Genomic DNA, 20,688 nt, shown 5'->3' with positions numbered 1-20,688 from the left:
CAGCAATAAAAAGCACTTGAGACTTGTTGCTGAATAATATAACTTCCATTATCATTAAATAGATTCCAGTTTGTAATAAGTAAGATATTAATCTTAAATATAGGATGCTTTCATCTAAGAAGTTATGCTGAAAATAACTGATTTTCACCATGGATGATCATCTACTGACATCACAAACCAAGCCTAAGCATCAGGTTAATAAAAATCCTGAAAGTATAAGCAGAAGCATATGAAGTAGAATCAATAATAACATTTTTACTGTGATTACTGATATGTGTTTTGTTTTGTTTGTTTGTTTTTGTTTTGTTTTTTTGTTTTGTTTTGTTTTGTTTTCCCCTTGGAATATCAGAAATAGAAGTGAGGATAACAGCAATACTGGTTAAAGGTAGAGCTATTATTTCTCTTCATCAGTTGGCCTGTTCATTCTTACTTTCTATCACTGGCATAATAGTATGAGGAACAGCTGCAAACTTTCACAGTAATGGGTACAATCGAATCTGATGTGTCTAATTAATTTTTGGTCCAACAAATTAGTTTTGTTCTTCATTACCCTCCAATGGGAGGAAGACATTATATTTCATTATGTTTTTGTCTTCAGGAACAATGGAGCGTTACAGGTCACACACTTCCCTTGTCTATGTTCTAATTAGTTGAACTGACAGCATTGTTACAGAAACACCTGCAGTATATGAAGTAGTACAGTGGTACCTTGGATAGTATATATATTACTACTGATTAAATATTACGCAATGAAATACAAAATGAATGTCATTTGTTTTCCAAAACTACAACAATTTTATTAGTTTTATCAAACATCAGTGGGTAATGTTCATCCATAGCCATTTATTTTTCAGTTATTGAAGTCTCAAAGTATATGTTATTTTGACATTTAAATAAATTATTACTTTTTCACTTGTAATTGCTAGGCAGTGAATTCTAGGTACAAACAGGCAGACTGCAAACTTCAGAAGGTAATTTGAAGACTTTCCCTTAGAAGAGATCAAGAGGAGAAGGACCACTGAGCACTACCTCCAGGCTCTCTGGGGCTTGTTCTTGCATCCTGCATCCTCAGAACACTCCTTTCTGGCCTTAAGATAAAACTGGATTTTCTGCACTGGGACATTCTGTAGGCTTTTCTTGAGCCCAGAAGTATCTGCTCTCTAAGCTGGTGTCTCTGAAGCCCCTCCCTGCACTCTTCCCTATGGTAGCATGGTTGCCCCTATAACAGTGTTTCCTCACTGTCCTGCTGCTATTAACTTGCCTCCAAAGGGCACAGAAATTAACTGAAAGTTAATGGCAATTAGAATGACATCAACTCCCATGCTGATTTCTACTAGAAAACCAATTGTGTGCTTAGAGAAGCATACTGCAGAGTGCCTTTTCTATTAGTTTTACTCTTCAACACTTCCTCCTTTAGCCCTGGGTTGCAGCTATAGGTTGTTTCTGTGGGCAATAAAAAAGGAGAAAAACTGGCAAAGTTGCCTTCACTGCCTCCCAGCTTTTCCTTGTCACTGGTGCTTGTTGAGTTATGTGAGCTATATTGCTGTTTTTTTCATAATGGTAAGAAAGCATAGGAAAACTAGGGGAAGAGGAGCTGAAGCTTACAGAGCTTAACACCTGTAAAGCTTACCAGCATGACCAAGTATAGACTGATTCTCAAAAGGCTGTTTCTCCATTAACAGGCATCAGCGTCTTTCTTCGGCGCCTGTTTTGTTTCTTGAGCAGATTACTGAAAGCAAGCCAAGCTCAAGCACAGCTTCAGCAGTTTGTTTGCAAAAGCAGACAGTCATCATTACTAAATATTGACATGGTGATGAAAGAAAGAAAACTTAATAAAATCACAGAGATCATTAACGGTGTTATAGTAATGTAATGCAGTGCATCACATTTCTTCCCGAGTAACTGAATCCACTTCTGAGCTTAGCAAAGGACCTAACCCCATGCATTTGCTTGGAAATCACTGTGCTGAGGCCAATGTCCAGATGTGGGTGTAGACTGCAAGTACAGGCAGCTCAACACTCCATGGGACGGGTTCTCAGTCACAGTCTCTCACGTTTAAACTGTTCACTCCTATGAAGAATCGTCCATGGAAATAAAGCTGAAAGTGTCAGATTTTCTTACATCTGCTCTGGAAAGGACTTTGTTTGCTCTTGGGCAAAGCCACAGTACTGACACAAGCATCTGTTTTGCTTAAGAAGATAGTAGTAAATTAACTATTACTGAATTTTAGAAGAGGGTTACATATGTTTTTGCAGAGGGGCATAATGCTTCAATATTTCTACTAATTGCTCTGAGTGACCACTTCAATATTTGATTATTATGTTCAACTACCTCTCTATGTATGTGATAGACTCATAATTGACAGTCACAGTATTTTTTTTTCGTCTCAGCAGTGTAGTTACTCTTGCTGCTTGAAATCTTTCTTCTGCATGCATGCAGGCATCTGATAGTATCACACATTTTAAGGATTGAGCCATATGAATGTATTTATAAGAAATGAAGGACAATTCCTTCACCACTGTCAAAAATGTAGATGTGGGTAGTTTGTATCAAATGCAAACAGAATCAAGATTCTGCAAAAAACATATGTTCCACATTTCCTAATTTAAATAGTAACCATTTTTGACAGGGGGGTGTTGGAAGCAGAAAAATTTCAGCCCTGGAACAGTATGGTTTTAGATTTCCCTAATTCCTGTCTGCATTTTTAATGGGCATTCATTTTCAAGCCAGACACCAGACTTTTCTTTTAGAAAAATACCATTTTAGAGGAAAAGAGTTTGTGGAGACTCCTTTTATGGAGGTATTCGAGACTTACCTGTACACCTACCTGTGTAACTTACTGTAGGGCACCTGCTTTAGCAGGGGGGTTGGACTCAATGATCTCTTGAGGTCCCTTTCAACTCCCACAGTACTATACAAGGGAAAGGAAAAGAAAAAACACAGCAGTGGAACCATCTATTGAAATTTATGCTTTTCTAAGGTAGTAAGTAAAGTTAAGATGGTATACAGTAATTCTTGATGCACATCACTTTGATTGGTATTCCATGTCATATATATGCCTTAGAGGTTGATGTTTAGAATTATTCATGCCTATTATAGGTGAAAAAAAAAAACTAATAATTTAGAGCTAACAGTCATCTATGCTATTTTCTGCTTTGTGTCCAAAATGGTGTGCTTAGGATACTTTTCTCCATGAAATAATTGTTCAATTGTGTTCAGCCTGTAATTATATAAAAAAATAAAAGCATAAATAGTGTTATAATACCTGAACTGGCATCTGTGAAATTTGGGGAGTGCTATAGAGCTATGTTTTCAAATAAATTTGGGCAAAATAGAGTATGGATTTACTTACTACAAACCCTGGTTTTCAGGTGTTCGTTAGTATTCATTAAAGCCCTCCTTCTGTGGATGATTATTTGTAGGTGCGTCACAGTTTTTTCTAATTTTTCCTTTTTTCTTTTCTTTTTTTTTTTCTTTTTTCCCAATATTTGGTTCTTGCTTGCATTTCAGAGTCCATAATAGCAATTTTTGTCACCTTTCTTTTGTTCAGGAGGCCGTAACGAAGTGGTCATCACTGAAAATAACAACAGCATAACTGAGCAAATCACTGATGTTGTCAAACAGCCTGCCTTTATAGCTGGCATCGGTGGTGCATGTTGGGTAATTCTGATGGGTTTCAGCATCTGGCTGTATTGGCGCAGAAAGAAGAGGAAGGGGCTCAGTAATTATGCTGGTAAGAACACTAACTCTTTATTACAATCTCATCAGGTTCTGTCATAAAGAGAACACGTGCTGTTAAACCTACTTAAAAATCGTGCTGAACTTACAGCAAAGGTGGCCTGGATTCATTTTGAATGCTTGTTTTAAATGTGTGTTGTGAAAATGCTGATGTGTGAGAAGCTTTAAATGCATTGCTCGATACCACATTTCATCATTATCATAAGGCAATCTTTATTTCTTTATTTTTACATCTTCAGCACATGTAGCATTAAAAAAAAAAAAAAAAATACAAAGTGGATTCTTCCTTGTCCAGATGGCACTCTGTAGTAGTCCAGCTCCATTTAGGTTCTCATATGTGAAATAGACTAGACCCTTACAGGAAAGGTCAGGAAGAATATTCTGCATTCTTTTTCATTCCCATGCATTTCCATGTTTTTGAAGCCATGTGCATGGGAGGTAAACTGAGGTACTTAATCAACAGCTCTGTACCTATAACTGGAAGAGAGAAATATATTATACAGAAAAGTGGGGTCAAAAAGTACCTTTGACAGAAGTCATAAAAAGTTTTGTCTTGAGGTAGAACATCTTGGAATCCCCTAGTAGTGTGGTCAGTTTTACGCCAGAAGTGTTGCTCCAGTTACAAACTAATTTTTGAAAATTTGTTTGAAAAAAGAAATTCACCGAATGAATGATTTTATTTCTCATCCAAATTCTCTGTAGTCTGTACTATTCTATGCTTTAGGATTACTACAAATTTTTAGTAAGTCAGATGAATGTAGAATTACCATAAAGTATGTTGCTCTAAAGCCTAATTTATCATGAAAAAGCTGTTCTTCAAATATTGGGGTAGTTTCTCCTATAGTATTCATATAACACATATAAAAAGAAAACATTTCCTGTTCAAATAAGATTCACATAGCTGAGGACGCAGCATATTTAATGTTGGCATTATCTGGGACTGAACTTATGCTAGTACCCCACTAATTTACAAGTTGTTTCATGCCAGTCAGGAGACACAGGTGTCCTAGGTATCTAAACATTTCTGTCAAAAACCAACATTCATTCTCTGCTCCCAACTAAACATTCCTATGCCTTCAAACCTTGGTGTTAGCCATCACCAACCTCCTCAAAGTCCTGATTCAACTCACTAAGCCAGAAGCAAACTATTCCATAGTTTTAGAGGTTTTTCTGAGTTTTCAATCCTTCCTAATCTCACCCCTGCTGAATTAGTTTTCAGCTGGCTTATTGAAATGAAGTAGCCCAAGAGGAGATCAAACAGGCACCAATGCCAGCACAGAAAGGGAAGAGAGACACTTTCGTTGATCTTAGACATACTCAGTTTCTGTGGATCCTCTCTTTGTGTGACTGTGTGGAGTGTATCATTCACAGCTTACACTTTTGGGTGAAGTATCTTTTCTTTCCTTTAACAGCAATGACTTTCTCTCTCTGAGAGGTGGTATAAATTAATAAACTAATATATACCGCAAATACTTTCACGTGTGCTGACATTAGCTTATTAGTTTAAATATTAGCTTAGATCCCAAGATTTTTTATATTAAGAGAGAGTAGTACTATTATTTCCCTTAGGAAGCAATCAGACAGGTAACCTTAGGATACAGGCTAAGACTACTCTTTCTTTGGCATACAGAATTATACAGAATAGCCCTGTGTGTTCACTCGCCTTTTTTTTTGGCAGGGTGTTGATGAAAAAGCCTTTTATACTTTAAAATATGTACTTTAAAATATGTAGTTGATTACAATAGTCATTTTAAACAGTTTGTCTACTGCGACTTGTTCCTTCTCATAATGTTTGCTGCATCTAAGTGTGATGTGAACATGGCATCATGACGTGGAGTTACCATTATTGGAATTATGACATTGTGTATGCTTTCAGCAAGGAAAGTTCATAACAGATCATGTTATTCATCCTAATGTTTACAATTTGGAGAACAGCATGTGCACACAAAAACTTGACTGTCTAAATCCACTGCTCAACTTTCCAACTGTCATTTCTCATTGCCTGCTGGCTTGCTAATGCTTTAAGCTCAAATGTTATGTCCTGCATTTGATATTATACCATAACTGAGTAAATTCCAGAGGAAACCTGTGCCCTGCAATTAGCACTTGTTATCAAAGTGTGTAACTCATAATGTGTTTGCTTTCTTGTTTTGCAGTTCAGTCCTTCACCTTCACCCCTGCAGGTACTGTCCATTAGTCTGTCTCTTACCTCACCAACACATCATTGCAAACATTAGCTATCTAAGTGTCTATAAACATGTGAGGTATGCAGAATTGAAAGCAAACAGAAGGAGAAACACTTCTGCTACCTGTTTGTGTTTAAAATGTAACATTCTTTCCCTAGTGATTCCAAAGTGGTGTAAAATCTGCCACCATTAATGTCTTTGCCTTGATTCACATGCTTTTTACTCGTCTAACCCTTCAAAATGCTGAAGTTTTTAAGGATAACGTTCCTGAAATAACATAACATAAACAAGTATTAGTCACCTATGATCTTTTTTTTTTTTTTAAATTTTTTATATTTTAATTTTAAAATTCAGTAAAAATAGTTACTGTTAAATTCAGTAAAAATAGTCTAACTGGAGAAGTAGAGCTGTCTCCCACTTTGTTAGTTGTTTGCCTTGCCTTGAGATGTTCAGACCTGCAGACTATCTAATGATTAACCTATGCACATTTAATTTACAGCATTTTTGAAGTTGAAGCATTTGCTTTTTTCTGTCTATCCAGTTCAAAGCTGATATCCTTGTTTTCATATCTTCAGTAAACATAGCATACGGTAGACCATTATCATAAGTGTGATTAAAGATATGTGAAGAATAAATGAAATGAGTCTGAAACAGCATGTTGAAACAGTAACATATGGACAGCCAAGAAAAAATCAGTATTCTAATAATATTATTAATTAATAGAAATAATTAGCTTCTACCCTCATACATAAGTTTCAGTGTTATAAATATACAAATAATTGTATTAAAGTTTAAATGCCTGATAATTTTCAGCATTTTCCAGCAGAAGTCTGCAAGAGGTTTTGTACTTAGCATGGGACCTCAGTTGCACTTGCCAAAGCAGTGTTTTCTGAAACTTATGCCATTCATGTGATCAACAGCAGTTATCTTAATAATGCAATAATCTTAATTGCATTATGGAACTGGTCGTTGTGTTCTGGTAGCTGCTTTCTACTTCTTGCAGTTACAAACCACAGCTCAAGTGCTTAGCTTAAGCAGAAAAGAGCAAATGACTGCTGAGGCAGATGAGCAAAGGTAGTAATGTGTGCACCAGGGACCCATGATATTGCTAGGGAGAGCTGTCCTAAGGAAGGAGCTCTAAGTACTGAGAAATTACTCCTTCTGGCTTCTTGGTACGTTTGTCCAAGTCAGAACAAGTTCTGGTACAACACATCCTACCATAATATCTTTATTTGTTTTTATTGAAGAAATAAGATATTTTTTCAAAAAATGAAATTAAAAATTTTTAAATTTGGTCCCTCTGACCATGCAATTGTCAACTGACTGTAACTGGTAATTTTTTTCACATTGTCTTTGTAGCTTACATTGGCACAAACTACGATCATATTAGTGCCACCACTGGTATACATGATTCAGTGCTATTGGTCCACATAAGCTGAATAGCTAGGATATGCCAGAGTCACTGCCAAAAAACTGTGGTTTTAAAAATAGTTTTGACATCTCATGGACTTTACAGAACTATTAATAATACAGAGTTCTGTTGCCTGATAGGTAATTTTTTCGAGAAACTGAGAATTTAGATCTCAAGTAAGCAAATACAAACAGTGGACATAGCCCATGGTTTTTATGTTTAGACCTAGAGGTCCCTAAGAGGCATCTTTATTTCTCAAATGTTGGAATTTGCAATTGGTAATCTCGTTTAGACAAACATATCTATGCTTGTGGAGGTTTGTTGACATTTGGTGGAATGTTTTTTCCTTGAAAATTATGATTCATAAGCACTGAGTTGGTTTCAGATCTAAATATTTAGTGGAAGGTAGCATTTAGAATCTTATTGAAAATGTCAGCAGATAAATTTTTACTGGAGATGAATTTATCCAAATATTCACAGATTTTTGAAGGTATACACTTTTTTTTTTTACTTTCCCCCCCCCCCCCAAAATATCTGCATTAAATTCTACAGTTCTTCTTGTAGAAAGGCTCAGCATACAGAGTTGACTGTAAAATAAGATAGCTGCAAGTATTAGCAGAACGTGTTTTAGACATCTAATCTACTTCATACATCTTTCTGAACAATAAATTGTTCAGTATCAGTTATATCTGATGTAGCATTTTTCTATGTTTTTTTTTTTTGTTTGTTTTTTTTTTACAGTTTTACTTGTATATATAGAGCAGTTAAATTTTCAAAACTAGTTGCTAAAAAGTCTGTATTGAGGAGGTATAATTACTTGCCAAAAACGTTCTATCTATTCACTTTCAGACTAAAGGTCATTCACTAGGACACTGCTACTTGTGTTCTATTGTTAGATTCCTAGGTGGTACAATTTCTGCTATCAGATTAAATTGCTATAAGATTCTGCATAGAAGAAGAGCAAACAGAAAATATCATGCTAATGATAAAGATTTGTGCCAGAGAAAAGTAATTGATTGAATTAAATTCATTAAGCTTTCTGTGTCTGTAAACATTTTGATAAACAATGAGTGATTGCTCAGATGGTCACAAGCAAAATTTGAAACTGAAAATCATAGTTAATTTTTTTTTTTTTTACAAATTTTCAATTAAACTGATTCCAGTAGTTACTTAGTCACAGCTTTCTATATCACTCATCCTCCACTTCTGTTTCATCCATCATGGCTCCCTAGGCATTGATTCCTGGTAATATCAGTGCTACAACACATATTATTTTTTATCATGTTTATCAGATGGATATTTTGCTTACCTGGTCAGTAGCAGTGTTGTCATCTGCAACTGTGCAACAAGTATACCTTTTTGGGACCATGACAAGCTATCAACAAAAATAAATCTTGCACAGAGACAATAAGCATAAGTGTTACTTCTTAGTGATCCCTTTTGTGATACATTTTCAGACCTATGGTCTGATATTGGAGTGGTTCTGTGTGAAACCAGGAGTGGGACTCTGTAATCCCTATGGGTGCCTTCCAACTCAGAATATTCTGTGATATAAAGAATGGATTGATATCACTTTCATGAGTATCTGTAAAAGCTAAAATGACTACTAAATTGATTATTTTTATGGTTACCTTTTGCTCAGATTGTTGGATATATGCATGCACTATGAGTATTTGGCATATGCAAGAAAAGTTAGGTGTAACAAAAAAGTCTTCTGACCATTTCTAATATAATAGAAAAGCCATTTAATTCCCATAGTACAATGACAGAACAGAATTTGTTTATTTCACAGTGGAAATTGCAATTCTCCTTTCACATTTTGGTATACAGACTTATACAACAAAGGCACTTTGTAGAAATAAGAGAGATTTCATTTATCTGCTTATCATGGCTTCAAACTCATTGTTGTGCCAGTAACTGCTCACTTGAATACTCAGGTGTTTTCAAGAGTGTCTAGGCCATCAGTCATGCAAGAAAAGTCAATATGTGTTTTCATTTATGAGTGGGTAAGCTTATTTAGTGACTAGTGCTCTTTGGGATTTAAGATTTCATGAAACCAAATAAACAAAAACAAATTAAAAATAGATAAATAGAGAGTTATGGAGTGCTACACATTTTAAGCTTAACTCCTGAAGCTGTTAAATGAGGATAAGTTGTTTGACAGAATTGTCCAAAGGTAGGCAGAAGATTTGATGGAATTTCTATATGCTGATTATCTGTTCTGAGTTAATGCTTATTAAAAAAAGGATTAATCTACATTCGTATTTGAGGAACAGCTTATCACAAAAAAGGAATAAGACTTGGCTGGCAACATTAAAGTTTTCATTTGTGGTAGGAAAATGTGGCCTTCTAGAGATAGGCATACATAAAGCTTTCTAAAGCTTTCTTGCCTCAAAATGTCAACTTACTGTATATTTGTATTTTTCCAGTCCTAGCAGGCATGAAGATTAAGTTTAACCTTGTCAGATAATATTAGTAAATAGTATGAGCATCTCCTTATATGTTTAATAAAAGGCATATAAAAAGCTCTTTAACATATGCCATTCTTCATAGAAATATATGCAATATAATTTCTTTAAATATTTATGCATTTAAAATATGCTTTGGATTATTTTTCTGCATTCTTGCAATCCTTGAAGTATAAGCTAGTGGGGATTCCATCAAAATCTCTCTATGCAGAGGTTATTTTTTTCATGTTCTTTTGAAAACCAATCTCATCCCTTCAGGTCTGTGTCCTTTTTCAGAACATATATCAGATGCAAAGAATGCTGAAAGAGCTTTTTTACTTCCTCGGTGATAAAAAAAAAAGTGAGAGAGATGGGTGGGTCAGTGATAGGGACATCCTTCCTTTTCTCCCGATACATTGCCCCTTGAAATTACTCTGTATCTTTTTTAAAGTGGAAACAGGATGAATAAAGCCAGCTGTCTGTGTGTTTTATTTTTACAGTGACATCTACATGTCTGCATTGCATTAAATATGCTCCTATTCAAGCGTTTAGACTTGCTTTGTAATTGCAGAAATCAAACTGCAGGCAAAAATGCTGACAAAATGTATGGCAGGAATGATAAACATAGTGCTTATGTTGGCAGCCTGACCATGTCTTCTGTTTTTTAGCTGTCTTTTCTTTCACAATATTGATGCTAAGAGAAAGGCATCTTCTCTATTCTACCTCAGCCCATTTATAGAAATCATCTGGAATATCATATTTTTTTTTTTTCTGTGACATCCTGATGACATCTCCTCACTTATTCCAATTTTGGCTAGCTTAATTGATATTCCAGAGCCTTTGCCACCAAGAGTAGAAACCACAATGCTCTCTTGTTTCTTTTCTGATGAAGTTTACAACCACGGTTGTGCTGGTTTGCAGGGAGGAGGTTAAATGAAATAACCTGTATTCCTTCCCAGTGCTATACATATTGCATAAGCCAGGCACAGTCTTCTCTGCAAAACTGTGTCACTGCAATACAAGCTCTTCTGAAGACAGTGTTTATGTAGGGAGGGCATAAGATTGTTTAATGTAGGAAGAAACAGGAAATGGTTGCTACCATTAGAATACACAGGAAGCAGAAAAGAGAGTAAATGCTGTGATACCTGTCTCTTCCCAGCAAGCTTGTATACCGCAGACATTCCACAGCATTTATAGCTCTACAGCAAAGGATTCTATGCCGTCTTCCTGATATATTTTTCCTAGCATGCCTTCAAGTTCTCTCTATACCTCACTGAGTAGAAAATAGAATGTGTCTGGCAAACATTGCTGTGATTTCCTATTAGCTCCTCCATTTTATCTTTGTTTTATAGAGGTACACTACCAATACAAATATTTTTGAGATCATAAATATGGATTTTTTCTTTTTCCCAAATGACTTATATAGATAAAACATCACACATGTACACACTATGCAATCGGTGACAATAATACTTTAAAGCTATTTCTGGTAATATGTCATTGAAGAAAGACCATTAATCCCAGGAGATTTTTCAGAAAATATGTTGCAGTGTAATTCCCTTAAAACTGTAAACATTATTTACAAAGGTTGTTACTGAATACAACTTTGATTCTTGTTCTCCTTATTTGTTGTTGCTTTGGTGATTGAAGCAGGTTGTAGTATTAAATGTGAAGGGGAGAACGAGAAAGGAAACAGAATCTCTACTGAATTCCTAATGTACTTTTGACCAACATATTTTGAAACGTAGCTCGTCAGTACCACCTCTTTGTATATTCACACACAATATCCCAAACACTTCATATTATTCACATTGAAGCAATGAGTGATGCAGTCACTTGACAGCCTGTTAAAAGCAACATGAATGAAAGTAGCATCAGCTCTAAAGTTAATTAGCTGCAATGTTTTTAACATCTTGTTTTTCAAAGCAGACTTTAATACTTCCCATACTTGCATTTTTATTTTCTTTTCATTAATTGATTTGATTACATCCTTTCAAAATTCAGCCATTAACCATTTTGATGTGACATACAACTGCAGTGATTTTCTGATACTGGTAATAGTCTGTTCTGCAGTGAAGTGTAATTAATCACCTTACCCAAGCGCCCTTCAGCAGGGCTTCCAAAGGGGGTTAATTTTGTCCCCTTTGCTCAATGTATGCTGTGAAATTACCCTAGGAATTAATGGAGAGACAAGTATTCTCCAAGGTATCAGAAGTATTTCATCAGTGGATTTGTGTCATTGCTAATTTTTATTAAATACAGCATTCCTAATGGATGCAGTAGTTTGATCTGGTTAGAAAGATGTATAATGGAAGACCTAGTCTTGAATTGGTGTAGCTTGATCTAATATTGGGAAAACACTACAGATATTCAGAAATATATAATTTAATGATGAAGATGTTTGTCTTAGAAAGGTAGATAGTATTTTCAATATGAGACCTTAATTTTAAATTAAGTTGGTCATAGTCTAATCCGTTCCACTCTGAAATTCTAACCCTCATCTTCTTAGAGCTGTTAGGATCCAAGTGTCCAGGACACCGATATACCTTAATTGTCAGCCCTGCCTATACCCAACAATAAATAGTGCATCATTGACACTGACAACCACAGTCATTTTTGAACCTTGATTCAAAATATTTGCCAGTGCTTCAAAAAGGAGTGTGTAATCCTGTCAATTAGCATCTCAGTAATGTGAGTTTACCTATATCACTCTCAAATGTAATCCTGTTAATAAGGTTGATAAAGTATGAGCTGTTTCTTGTCAGATATCTATGAATGGGTCTACAATGTATCCTTTGCATCCACAATGGCAAGACTGAAAACAGCTCTTCGCTGTAATACTGGCACTTATTTGTACATGCTGGTTCTTACACGTGCTGTTGATAGAAATCCTGCAGCGTTATGCTTTTTTATGTTGTTGTTTTGTCCTGTTTTGTTTTGTTTTCCCACCCCTTCAGCTGCAATAGAGCTGCCACTTCTTTGTATTTATCTTGGGAAATGGCATATTTGTGTGGTGACATGGTATTACTGCATTACGACATGATGTTATTAACTCACTGGTGCAGTGTCATTATGGACTGAAGTAAAAACATGCCAAGAAAACAATTTCATCACATGGCACAGTCTTGCACTGTGAAGTCATATGAAGGGGCCTACGGTAAATTCAGGATTTTTTCCTCAGGTGGGTGGCTTGCCTTGCAAGCTACAGAACAAATTGATGTGAATACTGTAAATCAAATCCTTAATAAACTATAATTCTGATTTGCTTAATCCTTTTATTATAGTTTCTGTACTTTCTTATGTGATTATGCCAAGAGGCCTCCAATCTTGGACACTGAGCAATTTGAGTTGTTGCTTATAATTATAACTAACTGATTTCTCCCTGTCTTATATGTATGTGTGTGTGTGTGTGTATTTGTTTGTTTTGTTGTTCCAACCAAAATACAGTCACGTTCCAAAGAGGAGATGGAGGACTAATGAGCAATGGAAGGTATGTTTCTTCGTATAAAGATCTTTCCATCACATGTATTTCTACAATTAGGAATTTGAAAATTTTGCAGGTGATGCACTTGATTATTAAATAATCATTTGTAAGACTGACAGTTACAGAAGGAGTTAAGTAGCTTACTACAAGGTTTAACGATCTATCTGTTGTGCACTTTGGAGGAATCAAGTCCAGATGTTTCATATCTCCCAGATGCCCTGAAAGAAATGCTTAGTGAATATCACAAGGAATGTGTTCATTTGTTACCAAGATGTTTATTGCATTAATTAGACATTAGCAAATGAAGTTGCTGTTGTTTAAGACTCCTTATTGGCTACCCCTAAATTGCTGTGAGTGAACAATTACAGTTAATCGATCACAAAATAAATGATTCATGGATGATGAATAGGCTGTAGATTGACAGGACTAGATTCCACAACTTTGGCTACTCAATTGAAATTGATAAAAGCTGATAACAGACCCATATATCCTCATCTATTTTCCCTTTGACGATATGGAGATTGTAATTAGGCTTTGGTAATAACTTCCAATCTCCTATTTAATCAATATTTTAGCAAAAAGAGATAAAGCCTAATGAGAGCTAGTGGATATGGCAAGAAAGCTGCTGGATCTTCTTATTGCTGTTTCCATAGAAACTTATGTTTCTCTTAGGGATTGTACCAGACAGGGGCCTATCAGAAATAAAGTACATGATTATAGGTGTTGCTCCAACTTCGTAAGTGCATTAATAATCTAGAAAAGCATCAGGACTATGGGTGATTTTGTGGTTTGCTTGAGGGCTGGGGGCATTTACATGACATGATTTATTTTCCTCATTAAATACAAGTACAAACAATCCACATGCCTTGCTAAATTCCAGGTTGTTTATCCTGGGGTGAGAGAGACACAGTGCCTTATGGCCTGAGTTTATGTTCTTTTTCAGCATACTTGCTGTTTAATACTGCTTGCAAAGCTTGAAATTACAGTGATATAAAAACCATGCAGTAGTGGAAGATAAAGATAGCTGTGGAATTTCCATTAATCCTACTCAAACCTCTTTGCCTCTAAACCATACAAGAGTGCTTAAAGAAAGAGTTACCAGCCTGTAGATGACAGGCATGCATTTGGGATGCAGGAGAAAGAAGAAATAGTAGCCCAAACTCCTGGAAATGGCTGATACGGAGCAATCAGTTTGAGTGATTGTTCCCTTGAGGTGGTAATTTATCATTCGGCCCTGGTTTCAGATCCCATGATGGTACTGCCTAACCCCCATTTCACACAGAAACGGAGTTCATTTGGATTCTGGCAGAATCACGACTGATGCCTAGTCCCACTTCTACTGACAAAGTTGATTTGTATTTATCCTTAATTAACTGCTCAAGGTCTTTATATCATCAAAGACTACACAATTTTAATTTGAAATAAATTAAGGTCTCCTAAACTGTTTCTTACACACAATGATAGGAAGAAAGTTATGTTGCATCTTCAATCACTGTTGTATCCAGAGATGTCTCACAGATATTTTTTGTTTTGTTTGTATGTGTGTGTTTTTTTGGTTTTTTTTTTTGTTTGTTTGTTTTTTTCTTCTTCTTCAGTCGACCAGGTTTGTTGAATGCAAGTGATCCCAGTTATCCTTGGCTTGCAGACTCTTGGCCTGCCACAAGTCTGCCAGTTAACAACAGCTCTAGTGGACCCAACGATCTTGCCAATTTCAGTCGTGGAGGTAGGTTTCATTTTATTGCCACAGTACAGTATAAAATTGGACTTCTGTTTTTTAACACCTAGATAAAGACTGTGTAATATTCTTATACTGTTAAAGTTCTTTCTATATTTGACGAAAGATTTGATTTACACTTGGCATTAAAGTGTCTGTTTTACTGTGTCTCTTTCTGTTTCTTTAAAGCATAGTTCTAGACAGGGTCTGAGAATCATTTCAAGAGAAACAGATTGCTTCCCTTTTGCATGGATTTGAGCAAACTGCTGTGCAGAACACTGTAGTCAGGAACAGAGAACATCTATATGAGCTGAGAAGAACTTGGGGAACCCAGGAAGAATGTTCCTCCCATGTTCCTCCAGCACTGTTGCTGTTGCCTTACCTGTCCTCTTCCTGTGGTGGGACTACACTCTGTCTCAACCATTATCAGTGAAGAAAGCCTCACAGGTCTTCAGAAATTTCCCTTCTTATTGGAGGAAAGAACACATGAAGCAAAATATACAGATTTTGAGCTGCAGTTGTTCACATTTTTAACTGTAGAAGGCTCTTTGTGAGAGGAGGCAATAATTTGTAATTATGTTGATGAATCTTTAGAGAATTATTTTCTTTCAAGCATTTTACTCAAATGGGAATTTCAGGATGAACTACTGTGATTTTAAAATGTCAAAATAATTTTCGTATCTCCTTGGTTTCTGTGATGTTATAACAACTTATTCTCTAGATCAGTGTTCAGGACAAGACTTAAATTTAAAAAATAAAAATAAAAAATAAAAACACAAATGAGTATATAAATATTTTTAAGACATAAGTATATAAAAATCAGTTCAATTTTATACATCAAAATATATTAAAATGCAAAGAAAATATATCAAACTATCAAACTGATAAATTTGAAAAGAATATAATTTTGAATTGTATTAAAATCTGAAAATAATATCTCACTTTGGTTATAAATTCCCATGCAAAACCCTATGGTTTGACTACTTTGACTTCAAATTATATTAAAGCATTCTGGGTTTATTTTCCATTTAAGAATGCTTTAAAGCTCTTGTCTTACAAAAAATATTATAAACAAGTGTTCTGACAATATTTATAAGATAACTGAATATCTGCCAGCTTCTATGTTGTGAACTTCTTGAAAATAAAGCTCTTTGGTACTTTCCATCTTTTCAAGAGCTCACATAATACAGAAGAATTATGTTTGTTTTTGTATTTGGCTCTGGAAGACTTAAATTGGAAGCATGTTTTAAGGCTTTGGGCTTCAGGGTGGATAAGGGGTAGCTTCCAAATTTGTCCGAGAAATGCAACAGTTGGAATTTCGGGAGCTTACTTATATCCATGATCTTTTCAGTCCAGCTCACATTTTTATTCTGGGGGTTTAGGTATCACTTAGTTCTGTCTATTTCAACACTTGAGTTAGGATGCTTTCTGCATCAAAGATCAGAAGTCAGGTATCATTTAGTGCAAATTAATGTAGTTCTGTCTAGGATAGATAGAACCTGAGTGTCTTTGGTTAAAAGGTCTGGATTAGTGTTAGAGGTATGTAAGAATTTTGAATATGGGAAGGTGGCAAACACTCTGGAGCAGAAACTGAGGAAGTTTGTTGCAATAAGTTTGTCTTTAAAGTTGCAATAAAGTTTGTCTTTAAGAATGAAATCTGCATTATATGCTGGATAGGCAACTGAGAGCGAGTCTGTGAGTGGTAAGCAGAGGTTAGGTTTGGAATCACAGAAGATCACAAAATAGTACTGAGACAGCAAGAAATATTCCCTCAGAAAGTATATTAGAATATTTGAAATTATTTGAGTTACATTTAAAAAAAAAAAAAAAAAAGAAAGAAAAGGGATATTGGAGAGCTTTTGGAACTGTCTAGTGGGAGATGTCCAGTGGAAAATTAATGTCTGTCTTCAGACTGAAATATACTGTGCTTTTTCTGCTGTGACAATTCGTTGCAAAAATCATACTTGATTTTTACTACTTAATTATGGCATTTTGTAAAATGTCACTTTAATAGCTCATTGAGTGTTTAATGTATTTGTTTCACTGAGGACAAAACTTAATTTATGATTGCACTGCAAAATTCCAGAGAATCTGAAAAATTCGTTGTATTAGTAAGACAGACTGAAAATTCTTGGCTTTTGAGAAACAAGGCAACTTTCCATTCAAATGTATGTAAAGGTATAGTTCTTCCATAAAAATAAATAAATAAATAAAAAGATGAAGTGACACCTCTTCACCAAATAGAAACATGTTCTAAAGGACAGATTTGTATCTGTTTACTTGAGGCAGATGTGTTTTTTGCTAATTTTCACTTCTGTCAGTCAGCAGATCCAACATAGACAGGTTGTGCTGGACTTTATTGATTTTGTCAAGCAACAACATAATTTATTTACTAAATTTCATTCCATGGGATTTCAATCCAATAGGTCTGTTCAGACTTGAGAATAGGAGGTTCGGGGGGATTTAAATGTATGTAAATTCTTGAAGAGAGGGAGCCTTGCTATTTTCTGTGGTGTCCAATGCTAGGAGGAGACAGTGACAACGAGCATATTTTTGCAGTGGATGTGACTGAGTGCTGACACAGGTTGCTCAGAGACATTGTGGAGACTCCGTGCTTGGAGATCTTCAAAAACCACATGGACATGGTCCTGGTAATCTGCTCTGGATGTTCTTGCATTGGCAGGGGTTGGATCAGATGACCTCCAGAAGTCCCTTCCAACCTCAGCTATCCCATGACTCTGTGATTCATTATGCTTTGACTAAATCAGTTGTGGAAAGGTTTAATCTTTATATCATGGATGGGTAACATGAAAGATAGGTGCACAGTTGGCTCTCATATCTCATGATGTGTTTGCACATACATGTTTTTGTATATTGCCCTAGATACCTGGGCACACATGTGTACAACACCCTGCACACATGTAGATAGATAACAATAAATTGGTTTTGAAATTTGACTTGTGTCAAATACATTAATTATAACTTCTTTAGGCACTTCAATTTTTTCTGCAGGTATGTAATATAATTTAGGTATTTAAAATAGATGATTGTTCCCATGTTGTTGTTTCTTGTTGTTTGCAAAAAAAAAAAAAAAAAAAAAAAAGTACCAGTACATCCAACTTTAATCTTTCTTCCTGTAATCTATTTGCTGAACACTTGGTATTGCCATATAATATTGGTAAATGGTATTACATTGTTACTCTGAGACTGCAGATGCTAGGCTTCACATTAAAATATTCACATGCATGCAGTAGAAAATAATTCTCTGATGTAACTTTTCAACCTAGGGGAAAAAAATAAACAACAATGGGAAGAAGCTTTACTATCATATCTCACTGGCAGAAGAATTCTGAGACAATAAGAGACCAATTGTATTCTGTTCATCCTATTCAGTTACACAGCACCTGTGTCCGAGACAGAAATGGACTCTAAATCCTTCTCTCTTCTCTTTGAGGGTTGCCAGACACTAGATCAGTCTGCCCAGGGCCCCAGCCAACCTGACTTTGAATGCCTTCAGAGACAGCGCATCCACAGTTTCTCTGGGCAGCCTGTTCCAGTGCCTCACCACCCTCTGAGTGAAAACTTTCTAAATCTCCTCTCTTTCAGTTAAAGCTCTTGTCCTATCACTAACAGATCACATAAAAAAAATCTGTACCCCTCCTACCTGTAAGCTCACTTCAAGGACTGGAAGACTGCAGTGAGGTTCTCAGAGCCTTTTCCAAGCTAAACAAGCCCAACTCCATCAACTTTTCTTCACAGGAGAGGTGCTCCAGCCCTCTGGTCATCTTCATGGTCCTTCTATGGATCCACTCCAACAATTCCACATCCTTTCTGTACTGGAAGCCCCAGGCCTGGACACAGTACTCAAGCTGGAGTCTCACAAAGGGGAAGGAGACAATCATCTCCCTCTCCCTGCTGGACATCTCTTTTTTAATGCAGCCTAGGATAGAGCTGGTCTTTCAGGATGCAAGTGTACGATGCTGCCCCATGTCCAGTTTTTCATTCAGCAGGACTCCCAAGTCCTTCTCATCAGAGCAGCTCTCAAAGAATATTTCTTCTCCCAGTCTGTACTCATATCTGTGATTGCCTCAACTCAAGTGCAACACTTTGCACTTGGCCTTGTTAAACTTCTTTATATTCTCATGTACCTGCTTTTTGTGTGTGTCTTGGTGACATCTCTCCCTACCATTTTGTCAACTGCACCACTCAGCTTCAGAATCTAAATAAATTGTAAAAAGTATCAGCATTTGAAATATTGACCTCTGTAACAGCCAGCGGGGAGTTATCTGCCAAGCTGTGGTTCACCTTGAGACATCATGCCAGTCATCATTAGATTCTTCACACTTCAGTAATCTCAACTTCCAACTCCAGTATGCCACCAGCAAATATCACTGCAGCCTTTAGTGAGGAGAGAGACTGCCAGTGTAACTGATTAAATGTACAAATTGCAGTATTTGATAGGATTCAAAAGATGTGGGAAAGTCAACAGATATTAGGTAAATGTGTTGTACTGTTTTTCTGGTAAGTGTAGTGGAGTATTTGAAAAGTTGTACTCCATTATCAAGAATATCTTTGCTATCTTAAGAGTCTTATCACTGAAATCCCTGACACAGAATGAACAACTGAAAACATTCTTCAGTAGAGAAATATTCCAAACTTAACTTTCACAGTTGAAAATGTGGGGAAAAAAAAAAAAAAAAAAAAAAAAAAAAAAAAAAAGATAGTTTCAGGCAGTGAGACGTGAAGGACAAGTGGTAGGCCTGTCACAGATGCTGATGATAGCTTGGCCATGGTTGTATATCATCTTCCCTTCGTTGGCTCATGGACCTGTCTCAGCTGAAATGCAAACGTGCAAAATGACACATTTATTTTTCATCTTAAGCCTTGATACTTTCAGTCTTCCTGTGCATCAATGATTTGTTTCATTCCCCTATCCTGACCACAGATGTGTTGCCACCAGTGCCAGGACAAGGAGATAAAACTGCTACAATGCTTTCTGATGGAGCCATTTACAGCAGCATTGATTTCACAACAAAAACTAGTTACAACAGTTCCAGCCAAATAACACAAGCTACACCATATGCCACCACCCAGATACTGCATTCCAACAGCATCCATGAGTTGGCAGTCGACTTACCTGATCCTCAGTGGAAAACCGCGATTCAGCAAAAAAATGACTTGATGGGATTTGGCTACTCTCTCCCAGACCAAGGCAAAGGCAACAATGGTAATTACAGCTCATATTTTCCAGCACTGTAGTGTATCATTTAATCATGAATTAGGAAAAAAAAAAAAAAAATAGTGTATGAGATGTTCATATTTACCAGAACTAATGCTTATGTACCTTGCATGCATACTGAACCTCACACAGACACAAAATATATTGTTTTGTGCTTTTAGTGCTGCGATAGTCATCAATCCATCTGCCTTCCATTAGGCTAGGGAAGGTATACATTAAAAATAAATTAAAACTTGCGGTCCCACCACATCTGCTCTTGACTTGCTAACTGCATGTGTTGCATGTGCTTGTGCTGTCAACTAATCACACAATGCCACTGTGACCTTTGCCCTTTAACCCTTAGCCTTGCTTTACATCCCTGACTACCGCGTGGCTGAGGGATTGGCTAATAGATTGCCACACAACCAGTCACAGGATTTCAGCACCACCAGCTCCCACAACAGCTCCGAAAGGAGTGGCAGCCTCTCAG

The 20,688-nt window shown here is 36.2% G+C and overlaps 1 protein-coding gene across 33 annotated transcripts in view; it reads left to right on the top strand.

Annotated features, from left to right (window-relative positions):
* The window catches only part of ROBO2 (roundabout guidance receptor 2), an 862,058-nt gene that overhangs the window by 799,173 nt on the left and 42,197 nt on the right, over nucleotides 1–20,688 (top strand). For 18 of the 33 annotated variants that reach the window (XM_085527440.1, XM_085527414.1, XM_085527366.1 and 15 more), the window contains 5 exons: nucleotides 3,551–3,733; nucleotides 13,230–13,272; nucleotides 14,862–14,989; nucleotides 19,926–20,207; nucleotides 20,563–20,688. In XM_085527440.1, coding sequence (XP_085383566.1) covers nucleotides 3,551–3,733; nucleotides 13,230–13,272; nucleotides 14,862–14,989; nucleotides 19,926–20,207; nucleotides 20,563–20,688 — 762 coding nt within the window. The remainder of the gene's footprint in view (nucleotides 1–3,550; nucleotides 3,734–13,229; nucleotides 13,273–14,861; nucleotides 14,990–19,925; nucleotides 20,208–20,562) is intronic. The other 15 variants (XM_085527515.1, XM_085527477.1, XM_085527497.1 and 12 more) reach the window with 1 other exon arrangement.

Source organism: Coturnix japonica, chromosome 1 (assembly GCF_054131305.1).
Source record: "Coturnix japonica strain WE chromosome 1, WE-NBRP24, whole genome shotgun sequence".
Taxonomy (NCBI): Eukaryota; Metazoa; Chordata; class Aves; order Galliformes; family Phasianidae; genus Coturnix; species Coturnix japonica.
Note: the sequence above shows the minus strand (reverse complement) of the source record. Positions and strands in the feature narration are given on the sequence as shown.